Raw genomic sequence first — 22,157 nt, 5'->3', positions numbered from 1 at the left:
GAGGTTGGTAGATTGTTGAACGATTTCACCTATTAGCCTTGTGGCCACATGGGTCCAGATGGTGTTATTCATACATGTTATTCTTCCTCTACCTTACTGCAGATCCAAAGACAACCACTGCAGTTTGACGCTCACAACTACTATTTTAAACTCTCACCTTCAGTAGTTGTTATGAAGTAAATTAACTAAATCAACCTATTTTGTTTTGCCTTTGTGACATTAATAAAACTAAAATCACACTTTTTATTTTTTTTAAATGCAGCCTAAAGAGAGAGAGAACCGGAATTTGAGAGGGGAACATGCCCTATATGATTCAAACTGAATTCAAACCTGTGATTTGCAGGAGCACTAGTGTGTCAAACACATGCGCACACCAAAAGGCCACATCTCCGGCATGTTGTTTTATTCCCAAAAAAAATCCAAATCGTTTTTTGTTGTTGTTGTTGGCAGGATAGAATGACCTTTCACCTTTCTAACAGAGGTCTGAGTGGAAACAGTGTAAGCCTGAAGACATTCTTGATTAATCTCTCTCTCTCTCTCTCTCTCTCTCTCTCTCTCTCTCTCTCTCTCTCTCTTTCTCTCTCTCTCTCTCTCTCAGGTGAAAAGTGAATATGAACAGCTGCAGGAGGCTCTGTACACTGTGACAGTGGAGAGAGATTGCGCTCTGTTGGAGAGGACTGAGCTCCAAGGCAAACTGGAGAACCTAGAGCAGGTGCTGAAGGTGAGAACCAGCCAGACTCATCCATGTAAATCACATCATCAAAAGAAAAAGTTATAGAATAAGAAAATCTATCTGTCTGTCTGTCTATCCGTCTGAGTAATGGGAATTTGGTCTGTGCGTAATTGTAGAAAATAATGTCACAATATTAACTATATATGGCCCTAAAATAGGCTTCATTTTCTTTATGAAAAATAAAAAAATTTGGGTGAAATTTTGTGAGATTTACCATATTAAAGGGTTAGTTCACACATCAATGAAAATGAGCCCATGATTTACTCACCCTTTTTTGGGGTGAACCATCCCTTTAAGCCATTTCAACCTAAGATCAAAGTGTTATAATTTAGGATCAAGAAATAAAAATTATGATGAGGACATTTTTCTCACTGGTTACCTGATTAGCCTTCATATATGTTGACTGAGTCCAGTCATCAAAGTCAACGATGGCAAAGTTAAAATGCTATAGTGCTTTATGTAGAGTGAATTGTGTTAGTATAAGCTCATGACAGTTGTTTCAGGAAACCCGGCTGGGGCAATTTAGATCATGACCTCCACTTTTATCTATGTTTTCAAACCTTTTTTCTCCCCTTGTACTCTTTTATGGCATCACAGGATTGTTTTTTTACCTTTTAGAGCTGTCGTACACCCTCAAAGTGTGGATCTGTGATCGACTAGGAGTCCTGGAGCGCCCTACCCCTCCCCTAACGTCTAACCCTCTCCTGCCCCTTCCCTGTCCCTGCCACCTTCCATATTTTTCATTCATCAGGTATATCTAAAGACTTTACAGAAGCCAGCACTAACTGAATGTGGACCTTTTGACTGAGTACTAACAGCTGATCTGGATGCTGTATGTGTAATCTGAATGGTCGGCGAGCTATGGCACTGCGGAATGCATTTGTGCATGACACAACAGTTATGCACAATTACACCCTCCCCTCACAAAATAAACTAACCCAGCTCTTCTTTTGAATGTGAGATATACACGCTGCTAATATTGTTAAAAAATATGCAGATTTTTCTTTCCCGTTATAAGGTGACAGTTTTGCTGAATGTACAAAGTGTGAAATATGTTGAAACTATCAGCTTTGATATAAAAAAATTAAGGAAGCAACTAATATAGTACCATCATGAGTCTAATAGATGAGTCTAAACCAATAAAACATAATTTGTATTCTATGGTCATATTTGGAAGCTGGAACAGTGAACAGTGTAATCATTATAAGATCTTGAAGGGGATTATTTTGCAATTATGACTGGGCAACTGTACATACTGAAGCATTATAATAAAAAAACATTCTGTTTTATTATGCAGCTGTTTATGAAAAAGAAAATGATCACAAACCAAAAATAAGCAAGTGAGCGAGTGAATGCGTGAGTGAGTGCATGAGTGAGCGAGTGAGTGAATGTGTGAGTGAGTGAGTGAGCTAGTGAGTGAATAAGCGAGTGAATGAGTGAATGTGCGAGTGACCGAGCTAGTGAGTGAGCAAGTGAAGAGTAGGGGAATGAGCGAGCTAATGAGTGAGTGAGTGATTGAGCGAGTGAGTAAATAAACGAGTGAGTGAATGAGCGAGTGAGTGAATGAGCGAGTGAGTGAATGTGCGAGTGAATAGTAAGTGAATGAGCGTGTGAGTGAGTGAATATGCGAGCAAATGTGCGAGTGAGCGAGTGAATACTAAGTGAATGAACGTGTGAGTGAGCTAGTGAGTAAATGAACGAGTGAATGAATGAGTGAGTGAGTGAATGTGCGAGCAAATGTGCGAGTGAGCAAGTGGTGAGCGAGTGAGTGAATCTGCGAGCGAATGAGCGAGCTAGTGAGTGAGTGAGTGAATCTGCGAGTGAGTGAATCTGCGAGTAAGTGAAAGAGCAAGTGAGTGAGTGTGCGAGTGAAGAGTGAGTGATTGAGTGTGCGAGTGAATGAGTGAGCGAGTGAGTAAATGTGCGAGTGAGTGAATGAGCAAGTGAACGAGTGAGTGAGCGAGTGAAGAGTGAGTGAATGAACGAGTGAGTGATTGAGTGAGTGAATCTACGAGTGAGTAAATGAGCAAGTGAGCGAGCTAGTGAGTGAAGAGTGAGTGAGTGAGCAAGCGAGCGAGTGAATGAGCGAGTGAGTGAATCTGTGAGCGAGTGAGTATGTGTGCGAGTGAGTGAGTGAGTGAGTGAGTGAGTGAGTGAGTGAATGTGCGAGTGAGTGAATGAGTGAGTGAATGTGCAAGCAAATGTGCGAGTGAGCAAGTGGTGAGTGAGTGAGCGAGCGAGTGAGTGAATGAGCGAGCGAGTGAGTGAATGAGTGAGTGAGCGACCGAGTGAGTGAACAAGTGAGTGAGTGAGCGTGCAAGTGAGCGAGTGAAGAGTGAGTGAGTGAGCGAGTGAGTGAGTGAATCTGCGAGTGAATGAGTGAGAAAGTGAGTGAATGAGCAAGTGAACAAGTGAGTGAGTTAGTGAAGAGTGAGTGATTGAGTGAGTGAATCTACGAGTGAGTGAATGAGCAAGTGAGCGAGCGAGCTAGCGAGTGAGTGAGTGAGTGAGTGAGTGAGTGAGTGAGTGAGTGAGTGAGTGAATCTGCGAGTGAGTGAATCTGCGAGTGAGTGTGCGAGTAAATGAGTGAGCTAGTGAGTAAATGTGCGATTGAGTGAAAGAGCAAGTGAGTGAGTGTGCAAGTGAGCGAGTGAAGAGTGAGTGAGTGAATCTGCGAGTGAGTGTGTGAGTGAATGAGTGAGCGAGTGAGTAAATGTGGTAGTTAGTGAATGAGCAAGTGAACGAGTGAGTGAGCGAGTGAAGAGTGAGCGATTGAAGAGTGAGTGAGTGAATGAACGAGTGAGTAAATGAGCAAGTGAGCGAGCTAGTGAGTGAAAAGTGAGTGAATGAGCGAGTGAGCGAGTGAGCAAGCGAGCGGGTGAATGAGCGAGTGAGTGAATCTGTGAGCGAGTGAGTATGTGTGCGAGTGAGTGAGTGAGTGTGCGAGCAAATGTGCGAGTGAGCAAGTGGTGAGTGAGTGAGTGAGTGAGTGAGTGAGTGAGTGAGTGAGTGAGTGAGTGAGTGAGTGAGTGAGTGAGTGAGCTAGCGAGTGAGTGAGTGAGTGAGTGAGTGAGTGAGTGAGTGAGTGAGTGAGTGAGTGAGTGAGTGAGTGAGTGAGTGAGTGAGTGAGTGAGCGACCGAGTGAGTGAATCTGCGAGTAAGTGAAAGAGCAAGTGAGCGAGTGAACAAGTGAGTGAGTGAGTAAGTGATTGAGTGAGTGAATCTACGAGTGAGTGAATGAGCAAGTGAGCGAAGAGTGAGAGAATGAGCAAGCGAGTGAATCTGTGAGCGAGTGAGTATGTGTGCAAGTGAGTGTGCGATTGAGTGAATGTGCAAGTGAGTAAATGTTCGTGTGAGTGTGCGAGTGAGTGAATGTTCGTGGGAGTGAGCAAGGGAAGAATAAGTGAATGAGTGAGTGAGTGAGCGAGTGAATTAATGAGAGAGCGAGTGAATGAGTGAGCGAATAAAAAAGTAAATAAATAAATAAAATATTTAGCTGTTAAAATGATTAAGCTATTTAATAAGTTAAAAGTACTTGATAATCTATGACCTACAAAGGAGACTTTAGATTTGTATTAGATGCTTTGTCCCATTAGTAATAGGCATAGAGATATTCACTCACACTTGATCAGATAACCATAACATATTTCACACACAGTACAGTTTATTTATCCTCTGAAGGTTAGATTATTCTAACCTTGCTCTTCCCTGCACTCCTCTTTCATAGCAGCATGGAAAATCCCTCCTTTACCCTTTATCCCCTGTAACCTCACCTGTCACAAATGGAAAGAAGATTGCTAGGTTTTGTCACTGTGTACTTTTAACAGGTCAGAAGAGCTTCTGGGGATGTTGCCGGGCAGTAATCGGCGCTGATTGAACATGCTGTGTTGTTTGCACACACCCTTTCATGTACAGAGCTGCGACCCATAAGCCCTTTATTGATCATGCGAAGCTCCGTGGCTGTGCTTAGTCTGGCTGATTGACATGATGCTTCACTTCTGTTTTTGCTTTACCTGAAGGGGTGAAGCAAATGACACAAACCTGATTGATGACGACATTTTACTCTTGTTTTCAGTGCTTAAAGGGATAGTTTGCCCAAAAATGAAGATAATGTCATCATTTACTCACCCTCATGTCATTTCAAACCCATATGCTGTTTTTTGTTTGTTTTTTTAAAGGAACATTTCTGAAGTGCATATCAAAACCATGCAACAACAGTTTGTAGTGAACAGACACATCTATATTCCAAGTTTTCTGAAGTCATATGATAACTTTGTTGGATGAACAGACTAAAATGTAATCCTTTAAAGAAACAGCCTATGGTTTTAGAATGACTTAATAGAATAATTTTGGGATGTACTGTTCCTTAACTGTTCTTTTGCTCAGTTTTTATAAGACAACAAACAAGTGTACATATTCTCAAGGTGTGAACACAGTAAGGGGCCATTCACACAGAACGCGATTTTGCGTTTAAAGTCTGCATGAACGGAATTTGATATAGTCTTTTCTTCCCTATATCATGGTGTATATCCGAGTGAAACTGGAAAAATGTTTCATTGTGTCATTTGTGAGACGATGCAGTAGATGCAGGATGTAAGCGCAACAGTCAAACATATGTTTACAAAGAAAAAACTACGGAAAAGCAGCGCAGTGAATGCAAAAACTCGAACAGTGTGAATGGCCCCTAATTCTCAAGTGCCCAAGTAAGACAGTAATCTTAGCGTTTAGATCAGATACTACAGGATTAGAAGGGATCTCTGTCTTTGGTGCTCCTGGAGACTGATGATCTTTTATAAGCTGATATAAAAAGAGGGTCTATCAGTCCAGGGACTCTTTGTTGAGTGTTAAGACCAGCTAAAAGCTGTGACCTAAAAAGTTTTTAATGGAATTATTTCACCCAAAAATGAAAATGTTCTTATCATCTAATGCAGTCCCAAATCCATACTGCGTGACTGTATGCGTGTCACAAAAAGTAGTTATCTAACAGCATGTCCAAGCTGTTTTACAATGAAAGTCAATGGTTTCACGGCTGTCCCTGGTCCCCATCAGCTTTGATTGCATGTAAGAAAAAAAAGCAGCTTGGACATTCTTCTTAATATCTCCTTTTGTGCTCCACTCAAGAAAGTAAGTCAACTTGAGGGTGAGTAAATGATAGCTGAGTTTTCTTTTTTGGGTGAACAATCCCTTTAACAATGATTGATGGTTGCTCTCATTCTGTCAGTGTTCATCCTTTGCTGAGTTTCCACTCACCTTCTGCTCTTTCTTCTCTCTTTCTCAGCATATGCGAGAGGCTGCAGAGAGGAGGCAGCAGCTAGAATTAGAGCATGAACAAGCCTTGGCCGTCCTCAGTGCCAAGCAGCAGGAGATTGACCTTCTGCAGAAGGTGAGAGGTCAGGGTTTGCAACCACACCAAACCATAGGATCGAGCTCAAGCACAGACTAGAGAGTACAAGACCTTGTGTCATGCCTAAGGCCTCTGGTGTCTGATTAAACACATTGATTAAACTCATCAATTGAGACCGGATTCTGGTGATAGACGGTTTTACATGGTTTCAGTCTGGTCAAAGCTGGTTTAGATGGTTAATCAGCTGATGGGGGTTTTTGTCAGATGATTTTGGGCTGGTAATAGGGTATTTCTTTAACTGTATGTGTGTTTAATATGTATATTTGCTTATAATTTTAAACTACAATAACATGACTGGAAAATTGACTCCTTTGTTTTGCTAAGGCTGATTTCAATTTTTTTTTACGTTTTGCATCATAGACCCTTTTCACATTTCCGGGTTTCTCGGAGCGTTTGTCCCAACACAACCAAAAATTTTAAATATTAAAATTTGTTATTTATGCTCTTTGTTTAGATTCTAATATTTATAAATGTGTATCATATTTTTATGATGGATTTTCATCAATACAATAACAATCTATACATAGAAGGTATTTTGAAAAGATCAACGATTAAGCGTGGTAAAAGGTTTCCAAGATAGTTTTAATGTGACTTTCATGTAATAAAAAAGAAAGAAGTTAGGTTTAATTAAAAATCAACCCCCGTGACCAAAAATTGCCCGAAGTTGAAGAAACTCCCAATAATAAAATCCAGCTGTCAAAGTGCTCCTAATGAAGAGAGATGTTTAATGAAAAGGTGTTTCAGCAGTTTCAGGTAACTTGCTGAAATATTCCACTTATTTCTCTTTTGAATGAAGAGAAAAGTGCTGCTGTCTCACCGCCCAGAGTAAATTACTCTCTAATGAAATGGCAGAGCAGGTGATCAAACCTGACATTTTTTTCAGAATGCGAGAACATTGTCACCCGCTAACACGTTTGAGTTATTGTCTGTCTTTATTGAATGGAGCACCGTGATTACAGAGGAGCATAAACAAAGAGGAAATGACACACACATGCACATGCACACACACACATACTCATCAGAAGTCAAGACATTAAGAACGCAGTTCTGTTGTTCTAAAGGTCTATCTCCATACATGTTTCTGAAATGTTTTTACATGTTGTGATGCTGCAAAGGCTGACACTCAAACAGATGTTCCTCTATTCATGTGGAACTGAAGGCTGTTTTGCACAGCTGCTGAGAGTTACAATAAATGACCCTACAATGCACTGCATCGCATCAAAATTCTGTGTTGCCTAAAGCTTATTCAACCAAACCGAAAAAGAATATTTTCAGTTTTCAGATGTATGCATTTATATCTAGTATATGACAAAGTTCCATCCAACTGAACTAATTAAATTATATTATATATTATGAATTCTGAATAAATATTGTAAAAAGTAAATAGTGTATTATAAAAAGAAAAGTGTTGCTTTTAAATAAAAAAAAATAGTAAAAGGCAAAGCAACTACATTTGCGTTGGCAATAATCGAAGAAAATGATATGTCTATAATAATAATAATAAACTTTATTTATATAGCACTTTTCAGGCATATAATGTAGTTCAAAGTGCTTTACATAAAAAAATCATGTTTAATAAAAACATATACATCAAACATAAGAAATTAAAAAAAGGTCAACAGAATAAAATACCAAACATATGATAATAAAAAAAAAACACAACATATCTGACAGGAAATACAAAAAAATAGGACATCATTGATTATAAGCATAATTTGGAGTTGGCCTAACTAATTAAATGCCAAGATAAAAATATACGTTTTTAGCTTACTTTTAAAAATACTAAGTGTACTAGCTTTCCTAATATCTGATGGTAGTGTGTTTCATAGTTTTGCAAAGGCTGCATCACCGATTTTCCTTTGTCGATAACTGGTAACCTCCAATAAACCTGCACTACATGATCTTAGGGTTCTTGATGGAATATAATTAACAAAATAACTGGCAATATAGTTAGGTCCTTGTCTGTTAAGAGCTTTGTATGTGATGAGGAGGACTTCAAAATCTATTCTAAGTTTGATTGGAAGCCAGTAAAATTTTGCAAAGTTAAAGATATTTAAATAAATATAATTAAAACCATTTGTTTAAATATTAGGTAACACTTTACAATAAGGTTTCAATAGTTGACTACATTAGTAGTCATGAACTAATAATGAACTGCACAGCAGCATTTATTACTAACATTTACTAATATAGTAACTTATATACTAATATTATTATTAAAATCAAAAGTTATATTTGTTAACATTAGTTAATGCACTGTGAGCTAACATGAACAAGCAATGGACAGCTGGATTTTTATTTAACTAACATTAACAGATTAACAAATACAACAAAAGTAACAAATGTATTGCTCATGGTAGTTAATAAAATAACTAATCTTAACAAATGAAACCTTATTGTTACCAAATATTACTTTTGCCAGAAGTTTTGTTTTCTTTCTGTTTACTAGATTAATCCCAAATATTTCTATATTTACAAATAAAAATACTTTATTTGTTCATAAACTTAATGTCCCCCAGTTCTTTAGCCTGTTTGTGTCATATGTCAAGAATCAATACTTAAATACTTAAAGGGATAGTTCACCCAAAAATGAAAATTAGCCCATGATTTACTCACCCTCAAGTCATCCTAGGTGTATATGGCAGTTCTTTCAGACAAATACAATCAGAATTATATTTATTTTTTAAAATGTCCTGGCTCTTCCAAGCATTATAATGGCAGTAAAAGGCACCCCAAAATTTGAAGCCCAAAAAAGTGTGTCCATCCACAGTAAAAGTAATCCACACGGCTCCGGGGGTTTAATAAAGTCCTTCTGAAGCGAATTGATGGGTTTTTGTAGGAAAAATGTAACACGTTATAAAGTAAAATATCTAGCTCCCGGTGGACCGCCGTCAGTATTCAACTTATGGAAAAAGCATAACTGGCGTGACGATGATGATGCGTTTTGAACTGCAAGAGGCATCTTCATAAATTGAATATGTAGGCGGTCTGCTGGAAGCTAGATATATTACTTTATAAAGTTTTAAATATGGATATTTTTCTTACACAAAACCATCGATTCGCTTCAGAAGGCCTTTATAAACCTCCTGGAGCCGTGTGGATTTATTTTTATAATAGATAGATGCACTTTTTTGGGCTTCGAACTTTGGGCTGCTATTCACTGGCATTATAAAGCTTGGACATTTTTTAATATAACTCCTATTGTATTCGTCTGAAAAAGAATGTCATATACACCTAGGGTGGCTTGAGGGTGAGTAAATCATGGGGTAATTTTAATTTTTTGGTGAACTATCCCTTTAAAAAAAAAAAAAAAACACCCAGAAAGCATTAAAATCCCAACACTGGACTGTTCTGAACTGGGAAGCAATACATTTGGATCTAAATACCTTTGAAAATGCAAATCTGAGATTTGGAGCAGCTTGCAAAAGATAGGCTGATCTGCCAGTATATGTAGGAACATTTAGGAATATGTCTGGCCTTGACTTTTATTAAGAGCATGTCAGTGACTGATTTGGTATTAATGATGTTTGTATATTATTTTTATGTTGTTTATAGGCTCAGGTTGAGGCTAAGAAGGAACATGAAGGTGCCGTCCATCTGTTAGAGGTGAGTAACGATGTCTACTCATGAATGTTGGTGCATGTGTATGTGAGTGTGCATATAAGCATGCATTTTAAATCGTATCTTGGCTGACCTTTAAAGTACAGCACATTCCACATGCGTCATCATGTATTTTCTCATATTAGCCAAAAATCTGGCTACCATATGAGTCACATCTTAACGTACACTTTTTTATTTTGAGTTATTCAGACAAATGTGTTAAATAAACTAATATTGTGTAAATATCCTCGCTGATTAGTTTCATTATTTCATGTTTTAAACTAATGTACATCTCTCTGATGCACATTTTATGATTTATGTAAGATATTCTGCTTTATTCTTTTCATTCATTGCTGCCATTAATTGGCAATTAAGGGAAAATGTGGTGGGGTGGGGGGACTGTTCTCATGTTGGGTCTTTGTGACTTCTGAAAATGAAGAAATGCTTGTGTGTGCAACTGATTTGTTTGGTTTCTTACATCTCTTGTCACTATGTTACTGGTCTTTTTTTGTTTGTTTTTGTTTTTGTTTTTTGCATATGCAGAATCACTTGGACAGCATGCAGGTATTTTCGAGTTACTTCTCCTCAAAGTTCTCCCTCTCTTCCCCGTGTGACTCATTGGGGTAGTTCCTGTCACCTCGTTTAGCTGTCCTGTCAATTACCGCTCATATTCATGACTGATCTGTAAACATTTGATCAATATCTTTGATCTATCTCGCCATAGATCAAATTATTGAACCGTTTTAGTACAAACCATCAATTTTCATAATCATTTTATACATACCTGACAAAAGTTGTTTATGTGTTTTATAAATGTTTAAAGTATAAAAACAAGGTCACATTTTGCCCATTTTTGTCTTTAAAGCCAAACAACTGCTTTTTATTGTATATATATATATATATATACACTCACCTAAAGGATTATTAGGAACACCATACTAATACTGTGTTTGACCCCCTTTCGCCTTCAGAACTGCCTTAATTCTACATGGCATTGATTCAACAAGGTGCTGAAAGCATTCTTTAGAAATGTTGGCCCATATTGATAGGATAGCATCTTGCAGTTGATGGAGCACGAAGCTCCCGTTCCACCACATCCCAAAGATGCTCTATTGGGTTGAGATCTGGTGACTGTGGGGGCCATTTTAGTACAGTGAACTCATTGTCATGTTCAAGAAACCAATTTGAAATGATTCGAGCTTTGTGACATGGTGCATTATCCTGCTGGAAGTAGCCATCAGAGGATGGGTACATGGTGGTCATAAAGGGATGGACATGGTCAGAAACAATGCTCAGGTAGGCCGTGGCATTTAAACGATGCCCAATTGGCACTAAGGGGCCTAAAGTGTGCCAAGAAAACATCCTACAACACCATTACACCACCACCACCAGCCTGCACAGTGGTAACAAGGCATGATGGATCCATGTTCTCATTCTGTTTACGCCAAATTCTGACTCTACCATCTGAATGTCTCAACAGAAATCGAGACTCATCAGATCAGGCAACATTTTTCCAGTCTTCAACTGTCCAATTTTGGTGAGCTTGTGCAAATTGTAGCCTCTTTTTCCTATTTGTAGAGGAGATGAGTGGTACCCGGTGGGGTCTTCTGCTGTTGTAGCCCATCCGCCTCAAGGTTGTGCGTGTTGTGGCTTCACAAATGCTTTGCTGCATACCTCGGTTGTAACGAGTGGTTATTTCAGTCAAAGTTGCTCTTCTATCAGCTTGAATCAGTCGGCCCATTCTCCTCTGACCTCTAGCATCAACAAGGCATTTTCGGCCACAGGACTGCCGCATGCTGGATGTTTTTCCCTTTTCACACCATTCTTTGTAAACCCTAGAAATGGTTGTGCGTGAAAATCCCAGTAACTGAGCAGATTGTGAAATACTCAGACCGGCCCGTCTGGCACCAACAACCATGCCACGCTCAAAATTGCTTAAATCACCTTTCTTTCCCATTCTGACATTCAGTTTGGAGTACAGGAGATTGTCTTGACCAAGACCACACCCCTAAATGCATTGAAGCAACTGCCATGTAATTGGTTGATTAGATAATTGCATTAATGAGAAATTGAACAGGTGTTCCTAATAATCCTTTAGGTGAGTGTATGTGTATATATATATATATATATATATATATATAGTGCTGTCAAATATGAAGGGCCAAATTACAAAAAATTTAATAAATGCTGAAATATATAAATAAAACATTAAATTAATTAATTAATTAATTATTAATTATGCATTTAAAATCGTTGAATGCATAATTATATTTATTTATTTATTTATTTATATATATATATATATAATATAATGGTTATGGTTGTCTGCCCGTCACTCAACCATAGTGGGCGTCACCTTTCAAACTCGATTTATTTACTCTGTCTTTCTAGTTTAGGCGCCTTTTTTTGTTTAGCTATGGCTGATCGTTGTACAGTAATAGATGTTTTCTTTTTGCACAATATGTAATTCTGCTGTTTTTACACAAACAAAAGCTTTTCGCCTGCAACAAGATCTCTCACTGTTTTACAGCTGCCTGACACCCAGATTGATGCAAGAGAGCAAACCAGATATTTAATTCAACATTTATTTAATTATTTATTTGTATTATTTATATTATTTAACTATGCATTTAACAATTTATTTATATATTTCAACATTTATTTAATGATTTAATTTTGAGTAATTTTGCCCTCCATAGTCAAATGATTAATCGCGATTAATCGCATCCAAAATAAAAGTGTGTTTACATAGCATATTTGTGCATACTGTGTAAAATGATGATGATATATATAAATACACACAGATGCATGTTTATATTTAAAGGGTTACTTCAGTGATTTAGCATTAAGCTTTGTATTTAAACTGGGTCATTTATGCAATAGAAATGTGAAATTATTTTTTAATTTGGTGCCTTCTAGACTGAGAAAAGACAGAAAATATATTTTTGTCTCATGTGGATGAAAGACAACAACTCCCAGAATGCACTTGCTTCGCTGCCCTACGAGGCCACTCTGTACACCGTCGTTTTGATCTTCATAGTAATACAATAATTTCGTTCAGTTAGAGAATAAACACTACAATTAAAAACTGAACGTGTCTTTTCAATAAAGTGTGAGTGAGCCGAACGAAAGTCACGGCACAGACCCAGCAGTGTCAGATTTCATTCATCACGAAGAGCTGAGCAGAGCTGAGGTAACATTAAGCGCTAGTCTGGCACGTTTTCAGATCGCACATGGAAGCTAAACTATCACAGGAATTCATTGAAAAGTTGAAACACTCACTTCACTCTGCACCGCCCTCCGTTATTATAATTGTCCGTTCGGCCGGCTGTGTCTTACATTCTGTGCGTGAGATCTCTCCCCTATGGGCGGGTTGATAACATGTGGAACAGCTCCATCTAGTGGCTGTAGTCTTTAGCCAAAAAATCCTCTGATGACGCAAAATGATGATATTTGCATCATCGGAGGATTTTTTCCTGAAATAAAATGCATAATTCTCTCGTCTCAGGGGGATATGAGGGGGGAAAGTACCATAATTTGAATATACTACCGGGTTTCTACTGATACAAAGCCTAATGCTAAATCACTGAAGTAACCCTTTAAGAAAATTTGTTAGATTTATGTATAAAATATTTGTATTTACATTTGTGGTCAGAATGATTGGCACCCCTGGTAAATATAATCAAATATGGCTGTAAAAAATTAAAAAAAATTATCCTTTTGATCTTTTATTAAAAAATTCACTAAAATCTAACCTTTCATTGAAGTAAAAGAATTGAAAGTGGGGGGTAAGTCACATTATGAAAAAAAATTAATGGCACCCTTTTATTAAAAACTTTTGGCAACCTCCCTTTGCCAAGATAACAGCTCTGAGTTCTCCTATAATGCCTGATGAGTTTGGAGAATACCTGACAAGAGATCAGAGACCATTCCTCCATACAGAATCTCTCCAGATCCTTCAGATTCCCAACTCCATGGTGCTTTTTCAGTTCACCCCACTCATTTTCTATAGGGTTCAGGTCAGGGAACTGGGATGGTCATGGAAGAAGCTTCATTTTGTGCTCAGTGACACATTTGTGTGTCGATTTTGATGTTTGTTTTGGATCGTTGTCCTGATGGAAGATCTAACCACGGCCCATAATAAGATTTCTAGCAGAGGCCGTTAGGTTTTGATTTGTTTTATCTGTTGTTATTTGCTAGAATACCATGTATCTGAACAAGATGTCCAGGACCTCCAGCAGGAGATCCAGCGGTATTTTTTGGGTACTTTTTATCCCTGTTTGCACCAAAGCCATCTTGTGGGTCCAAAAAGCTCTTTTTATAGTTTCATCTGACGACAGAACCTGGTCTCTTTTGAATTTCCAGTCGTGTCTGACAACTGAATATGCTGGAGTTTGTTTTTGGATGAGCAAGATAGATTTTTCTTGAATCCCTCCCGAACAACATGTGGGGATGTAGGGGGTGTTTGATAAAAAAAAAAAAATCTTGGCTTTCCGACCCCAAGACTCAACTAATCTCTGCGATTCTCCATCTGTGATCCTTGGAGAGTCTTTGGCTCTATCCTCCTATATTCCATTAAGATAATATAGACACACATCCTCTTCTAGGCAGATTCATAACATCTTTAGTTGATTGGAACTTCTTCATTATTGTCCTGATGGTGGAATGAGGATTTTCAATGCTTTAGCTATTTTCCTACAGCCACTTTCTATTTTGTGAAGCTCAACAATCTTTTGCTGCACATCAGAATTGTATTCTTGGGTTTTACTCATTGTGATGATGATTAAGGGAATTTGGCCGTTGTGTTTCCTCATATTTATACTCATGTGAAACAAGACATCATAGCTAGACAACTTCATGTTCCTAGTCACCCTGGTGTGCTAAAAAGTGTTAATATTAATGGGAATATACTTCTGTGATATTTTACTCATAAAAATTCTAGGGCCAATAATTGTGTCCAACGTGTTTTGGAGAAAAACATTTATTTTATAATGTGATTTTCCCCTGACTTTTCTTTTTTTTTTAATTTTGCAATTTTTTTCAATGATAAATCAAAAGGATAAACTGCAGATTTATTTTTACAGCCATCTTTGATCATATTTACCAGTCGTGCCAATAATTCTGACCACAACTGTATATATAATATAAATGATATAAATATATATACAGTATATACATGCAAATATTTCTAAAATATATGCATGTATGTGTGTTTATTCAAATATATATAATAATTATACACAGTACACACACACACACACACATATATTATGTAAACATAAACTTTTATTTTGGATGCGATTAATCACGCTTAATTGTTTGACAACCCTAATATATATATATATATATATATATATATATATATAAAATTAGCCACATTATTTATATATATATATATTATATATATATATATATATATATATATATATATATATATATATATATATATATATATATATATATATATATATATATATATATATGTAAGAATACATAATGTGGCTAATAATTTAATTCTAATTTAATTAACCTTAATTATTTTTAAATATATTTATATGAAATAATTATTACATTAAATAAAATAAAAAATGAACAATAAATGCATAAAAATGATGTATATGAAAATAAGCAGATCTAAATAAAATGCAATATAAAAAATATCATTATATTTAAACATTTCAATTAATTGTTTGTAACTATTATTTTAAATGTATTTGTAAAATGTAAAATAGATGGTGGCATATTCTTGTTGGCATCCAAATAGATATTTAACTAATGAAAAACAAGTTAATGAATTATCCTCTTTAAACAAAGAGTAAAAAAAGTGTCTTCCGCTCTAGATTTAAGTTTTACAGGGTTTTTTAAACCAATTTGTTTGAAACCATCCAGCTGTCCCCTCATACCTCTTGAGAGGCAGTTTTTCTTTTCTTTTTTTTTTTTTTTTTGATAGTACAGATGCTTAACAGGGGATAAATGAAGATGAGAGCAGCCTCTGTAGTTGAGGGCATGTTCATGAAAGTAAGTTCTCAGTAGTTAAAGTTTTTCATTCACTGCCTGATCCTCTCTGCTCTTCCTGTGTTGCGATGCATGTATGCTGCCTTGTGCTGAATCCTGTTAGCGCCTCATGGATATGTGCGTTTGCAGATCAGTTCAGCAACAATAAACATGACTGATGGATTGCAGACCACGACATGTCTTCCTTCTCACCACCCTTCTTTTAATTTCCTTGCCCAAAAAGCCATGTATAGCGATTTATGTCAACTTGTAACTGTGCATAAACATATTGCACAAGACAAGTTACAGCTCCATGCTGACCTGATTAAAATGCAAACTCACACCTCTAATGCAGTTAATAGTATTGATGTACAAGTATTCATGTGAGTTTTGTCAAATCATCAGGCATAAACAGCTTTTACTGTTATTTTGGCATGTGTGGTACCCTCCTCCATGTAATATTACTTCCCATCGCTAACTTCATGACCAAAAAAAAGAGATTTGTTGTACAATAACAGCTGAACATAGATTGACTCCTGTCTTTGTTTGATTCTGTTGGTGTCTGAAGCTGAGAAGTGTCCTTCGCACTAAGAACACAATGCGATTTTTGGTAGGAAAAACCTCCTTTTAGATGTGGGCCATTCTTGTAGTATTGTAGGTTGCTTACCACAGTTGGTTGAGTTCGTTGGCTCCATTCATTAGCTTTGTTCGGTTAGTTAATGTGAAGTGTAGATGTTAACAATTGTAAATGTCATTGCTGCTAGAATCTTGCTTTTTATCACAGACCAGGCAAATTGGTCTCTGTTTGTTTTTAAAGCTAGCCGTTTTTCTCTTCCTTTTCTTTCCATCCCTGTTTCTTTCCAGGCTAAAGTGAGAGAACTGGAGGAAAAATGCCGGTCACAGAGTGAGCAGTTTAACCTGCTGTCAAAAGAGTTGGAGAAGTTCAGGTTGCAGGCTGGGAAGTTAGACATCCTGAGCAGCAGTCAGCTCACAGGGAGCGACTCGCCCGGTTCACCCACCAAACCCCTCACCCTCTCCCAGCTCCTCAACGGCCTCACTGCCCCCTCCGGGAAAGGTAATGTACTGTATGCATACCGAAGAAGATCATGTGTTGACTCGTACATTTTTAACCGAGTTACATCGCAAGCAACATGATATGGTATATTTCGATTATGTGCTGGTGAAAATCCATATTTGGCATTTTACGGTTTCATTCATCTAATTCATTTACAAAATAGTAGATAAATATTGTACAAGGAATGTAAAAGAATCTTTTGGGCATCTTTTCATTGCGGTTTAAAATCAATTTGCATCGCATCTGCTTTGTTTTTTTGCACATACAGAATCACTTGGACAGCATGCAGGTATTTTCGAGTTACTTCTCCTCAAAGTTCTCCCTCTCTTCCCCGTGTGACTCATTGGGGTAGTTCCTGTCACCTCGTTTAGCTGTCCTGTCAATTACCGCTCATATTCATGACTGATCTGTAAACATTTGATCAATATCTTTGATCTATCTCGCCATAGATCAAATTATTGAACCGTTTTAGTACAAACCATCAATTTTCATAATCATTTTATACATGCCTGACAAAAGTTGCTTGTGTTTTATAAATGTTTAAAGTATAAAAACAAGGTCACATTTTGCACGTTTTTGCTTTATAGCCAAACAACAACAACTGCTTTTTAAATGGTATTTAGTTTTAAGTTGTGTCATGTTGTTAATGCAAATACATATTTCTTTTAATAAATACTTTTATTCAGCAAGGATGCATTAAATTAATCAAAAGTGAAAGTAAATTATGTTTATAATGTTACAAAAGGTTTCCAAAAAATTATTAAGCAGCACAACTGTTTTTAACATTGATGATCTTGAAGACTGTAAGACTGCTGACAATTCAGCTTTGTCATCACGGGAATACATTTCAATGGTTTTTACTGTATTTTTGATCAAATGAATGCAGCCTTGGTGATCATAAGAGACTTCTTTCAAAAACATGAAAAATCTTATCAACCCTAAACTTTTGAACAGTAGTGTAAAGTTTCTGTCCAAATCACTTTTGTATGTTTATTCATGTAAGCTATTGATTAATTATAGTTCAATTCATATTCATTCATCTTCTGTTTGCCATCTTTCATCCTTTACCTTTCCCATAAGGCAATATGAAACAATATCTAATGCTGAATAATTTGACTGATATGATCAACAGCAGTTATGATGTGCTGAGATGGAGTGAGAAGGATGGCGCTGTACACAGTAATGAAGTAATCAGTCACCTTTGTGTGTGTGTGTGTGTGTGTGTGTGTGTGTGTGTGTGTGTGTGTGTGTGTGTGTGTGTGTGTGTGTGTGTGTGTGTGTGTGTGTGTGTGTGTGTGTGTGTGTGTGTGTGTGTGTGTGTGTGTGTGTGTGTGTGTGTGTGTGTGTGTGTGTGTGTGTGTGTGTGTGTGTGTGTGTGTGTGTGTGTGTGTGTGTGTGTGTGTGTGTGTGTGTGTGTGAAGGTAATGAGGATTCGATGAGTAAGATCTCAGAGCTCATTCGGCCTCTGCAGATGACTGAGGGGGAGAAGGTAGAGCTCCTGTCTGTTAAACCCACCTTCCTGACACGCAGCACACCCTCCGGCCCACGGCGGGCCTTCCTCTCAGAGGTGCGGCCTGTCATCGCCACTGCTGTGAGTATCACAAACAAACGAATCAATCAGTGTTAGTTCATTTTACCTTTAATGTTAACCCTTCACACTTTTATTTTAGTTTAATCTTTTTAACCGAAAGTTAAATGTATAAAAAGAAGTGAGATTCTACTGAATAAAATAGTTTAGATTAGCATTTTCTGAATGAAATGCCAGTGCTTGCAAAGCCAGTACAAGAATAGTGTTAATAGGTTTTAGACTTTTGTTCTGTGTGTAAATGAAATGCAAGAATTACCCTATAAAGGCAGCTATGGATGGCTAAATAGATGCCAGAAAGAAAATAATTATAATCTAGTCTAATCACAATTATTACAATATATATATTACAAGAAAACACTGAAATTGAACACTGGATTTTTTTTTGTATATAGTCAAATTAATAGAACCGAATAGAATATAATTTATTCTAACAGATTCTAGATTCCAACAGAGCAAAGTAGTACAAAAAAGTAGTGTGTCATACCACAGTGATTTGGCCATTATGAGAATAATTACAGTATACACTGACAGACTGTGTGTGTGAGAGAGAGAGAGTGTGTGGGTGTGAATAGTCCAATCTGTCTGCTCAGACTGTGCTCCGTTGGTGTTATTGGCTTAATCGCCCACATTATCAGATTGCACATAGGAATTTGCTCTCAATTAATTCAGATTTCAGTTTTTGCCTTATCAAAAAATCTAAACATTTATTCTCTTTACAACCCATTGATTTGTCATTGACATTCTTAGGCTTTGTTCACACTGCACACAATCAGATTTTTTTTTTTTTCAGATTGGTATTTTTATCACCGAACCTAAATATGCCAAACCTAAAGGCAAGGGAATACGTTTATAACCTGATTGGTAGGCTTTTATGATGTTTTGCCTATTTTGAGACAGAATTTACCAAACATCCAAAACAATGCTGTATTAGCCTACATATGATGGCATTTTGACCAGCTGAGAACATGAGAAAAGTTTATAAAATGTGTAAAGGAGTCAAAACAGTGGCAAGAATCCCTCCGTCACACACACAAACGATGGTATGCGTGAGCAAAAAGGCATTCTGTCCTTTTTAGGGTCTCACCTTCTTGTTTTTAGTCCGTTTACATGTCTTTGGTCCATGTTGCATTCATATTTCATTAGAACTGCACCAGAGTTTGATTGGAAGAGGACCAAGACCCTTTTTTTCAGCGGCCTCTGTCCACTGGTTTGGTGCGCACCAGGGTTTGGATGGCAGCGATTGCACTTATATTCAAATGAACCGCACTAACAGAGCAAATCGAACTAAACCTGCCAAGTGTGAACACACCCTGAGAGTTCCAATGGCATAGCAAGTCAGCCCTTGGCCAAATGCAAAAAAATGTTAACGGACCCCCTCGGTAGAAATCGCAAGCTGGGGGTACCCTGCATACCCAGACGCTACGCCACTAGAGAGTTCACAGTGTCATTTTGCAGTTTGATTAAATATGATCTGCTTCCTAAAGTGTCACCAGTATCTACATCAGCACAATGCCAAAAGACATGTCCTCAATTATGAAAAGCAACTGTTTTGAAATCCAATATGACCAATTAGACTGGAAAATCACATGTAATCAGATTTGAAACATATGAATGTGGTTTGGATCAGGTTTGTAACACTGAATTTCATATGATTTGTTGCTGTTCAGACTACACAAAAACCAAATGGATTTAAATCATAAATGCCAAAAATCGGTCTAAACAAAGCTTTAACCCTCCTGTGCTGGTAAGGCTTAGCATGCTGCTTTATAGCAGCAATACTGTAAGCCAGTAAAGCTGACTATTAACTCATCTATCCGCTTTTCCTCTCTCTTTTAGATGGACAAAGAGCTTGGCTCGTCCCCCAGGTCTAAGTCCAGATACACAGGCAAAGTGCGACTGTGTGTTGCCCGCTACAAGTGAGTGGATCCACTACAGCTGTTGTAACGTGTTACCATATGTTACAATTGGACCTTTGCTGTAATAATAGGTTATAGCGTGTCATTAGCTGTAATGATTTGTTATATCATGCCATTAGCTGTAATGATTACTTGTAGAATAGCATTAGTCACTGTATTAGGTCTGCCTTCAAGAAATATTCTGGGTTAAGTACAAGTTAAGCGTATCAACAACATCTGTGCACACAATCAATTACCACAGACAAGAAATTTGGCTCATCTACCAAGTATAGCTGATAAACATTTAAAATACGCTGTCATACAATAATAGAAAAAGTTTAGCAAAAAAACAAGCTTGACATTTCTGCTTTCAAACCCTCCAGTCAGTTTGCCCAAGGGCTTCCATTGCTCCACTAACATAACCAGATGGTTTTAACAAAAATAATGAAAAGTAATGTTTCAAACAGGTTTCGGCCCACTGCCGGGCCGGGCTGGCCGGGATGCCCGAATAAACCAAGAAATGTTTTGGAGCTGCCACAGAGAACTACAGTGTTTAACATTTTAGGCAAATCAACCTACAAGTTGCTTATTAATATCAGCATTTTGCACTAATAGTTTAACATAAAAAACATATACATTTCTCCTTTAGGTTTTATGTAATCAAGAATGTACCTTTCGATATAGGGTTTAATAAAAAAAATAAATCATGAATTGATTTCAGCGTGTCCTCTATGCAGTTATAACCCTTACGATGGCCCCAATGAGCATCCTGAAGCAGAGCTCCCCTTGGTGGCTGGGAAGTACCTGTATGTTTATGGGACCATGGATGAGGACGGCTTCTATGAGGGTATGTCACAATACAGGACTACTTCAGAGTGGTTATATACTACCATTCAGTTTGAGAAGTTTTGAGAAGAAGAGAACGTAGTCTCTTCAAGGTTGTCTGTTCAACAAGGCTTCATTTATTTGATCAAATATACAGTAAAACAGTAATATTGTGACATATTATTGCAATTTAAAATAACTATTTTCTATTTGAATATATTAAAAAATAAATATAATTTATTACTGTGATGGCATTATTTTAGTCGTCAGTGTTACATGCTCGGTCTTTCTAATATGATGATTTATTGCTTAAAAAACATTTCCCATTATTATCAATGTTGAAAACAGTTGTACTGCTTAATATTTTTGTGGAAGCTGTGATTTTTTTTTCAGGGTTCTTTAATAAATAAATAAAATTATTTGAATTAGTAACCTTTTGTAACATTTGAAGGGCCCTATCATACACCCGGCGCAATGCAAAGCACATGTTTTTTGCTAGTTTCAGCCCGACGCAGTTATCATTTTCACGTCCAGCACCACATTGTTTAAATAGCAAATGCACGTCCATCTGTTCGCCCATGGGCATGCTGGTCTGAAAACGAGGTGTGTTTAGGTGCATTTTTGGCGTGTTGCTATTTTGAGGCAACTGAAAACGACTTCTCAGTCATTAACGTGTTAATAAAAGGGGACATTAGTAAGATACGCCTACAAGCAGGTGCACAACGTGCATACACTCAGCTTATTACATACAGGGACGCGCAGCAGCTCACAAACATTTTAAAATATAAAAAATAAAAGGATTCCTCTCTGGAGAAGCGTTCAGTGTAAATAGCGAATCCGCCATGGTGCAAGCGAGGGAATGGAAGAAGAGACTTTGATTGCTTTATTGCACGTTACACATAAAACACACCCATGACTCATTAAGCGACTAGGTACAACCCTTTTAGGTCATGCGCCTGGCGCGCCGACCATTTTTCTGTCATTAAACTAGCTAAAATGGATTCGCTTTAGACCATGCGCTCAGATAGTTAAAATAGGGCCAA

General features: G+C 37.3%; 1 protein-coding gene across 1 annotated transcript in view; it reads left to right on the top strand.

Annotated features, from left to right (window-relative positions):
* Nucleotides 1-603: 603 nt before the first annotated feature.
* The window catches only part of rimbp2b (RIMS binding protein 2b), a 55,511-nt gene continuing 33,957 nt past the window's right edge, over nucleotides 604-22,157 (top strand). The window contains exons 1-9 of the mRNA XM_079826624.1: nucleotides 604-721; nucleotides 6,012-6,116; nucleotides 9,693-9,743; nucleotides 10,281-10,301; nucleotides 16,300-16,341; nucleotides 16,596-16,806; nucleotides 18,228-18,397; nucleotides 20,231-20,310; nucleotides 21,027-21,136. Coding sequence (XP_079682750.1) covers nucleotides 6,015-6,116; nucleotides 9,693-9,743; nucleotides 10,281-10,301; nucleotides 16,300-16,341; nucleotides 16,596-16,806; nucleotides 18,228-18,397; nucleotides 20,231-20,310; nucleotides 21,027-21,136 — 787 coding nt within the window. The 5' untranslated portion in view covers nucleotides 604-721; nucleotides 6,012-6,014. The remainder of the gene's footprint in view (nucleotides 722-6,011; nucleotides 6,117-9,692; nucleotides 9,744-10,280; nucleotides 10,302-16,299; nucleotides 16,342-16,595; nucleotides 16,807-18,227; nucleotides 18,398-20,230; nucleotides 20,311-21,026; nucleotides 21,137-22,157) is intronic.

The sequence above is a fragment of the Gobio gobio genome (assembly GCF_949357685.1).
Source record: "Gobio gobio genome assembly, chromosome: 10".
In the NCBI taxonomy this organism is placed as follows: Eukaryota; Metazoa; Chordata; class Actinopteri; order Cypriniformes; family Gobionidae; genus Gobio; species Gobio gobio.
The sequence above is the reverse complement of the archived record's forward strand: the minus strand, read 5'-3'. Positions and strand labels throughout refer to the sequence as shown.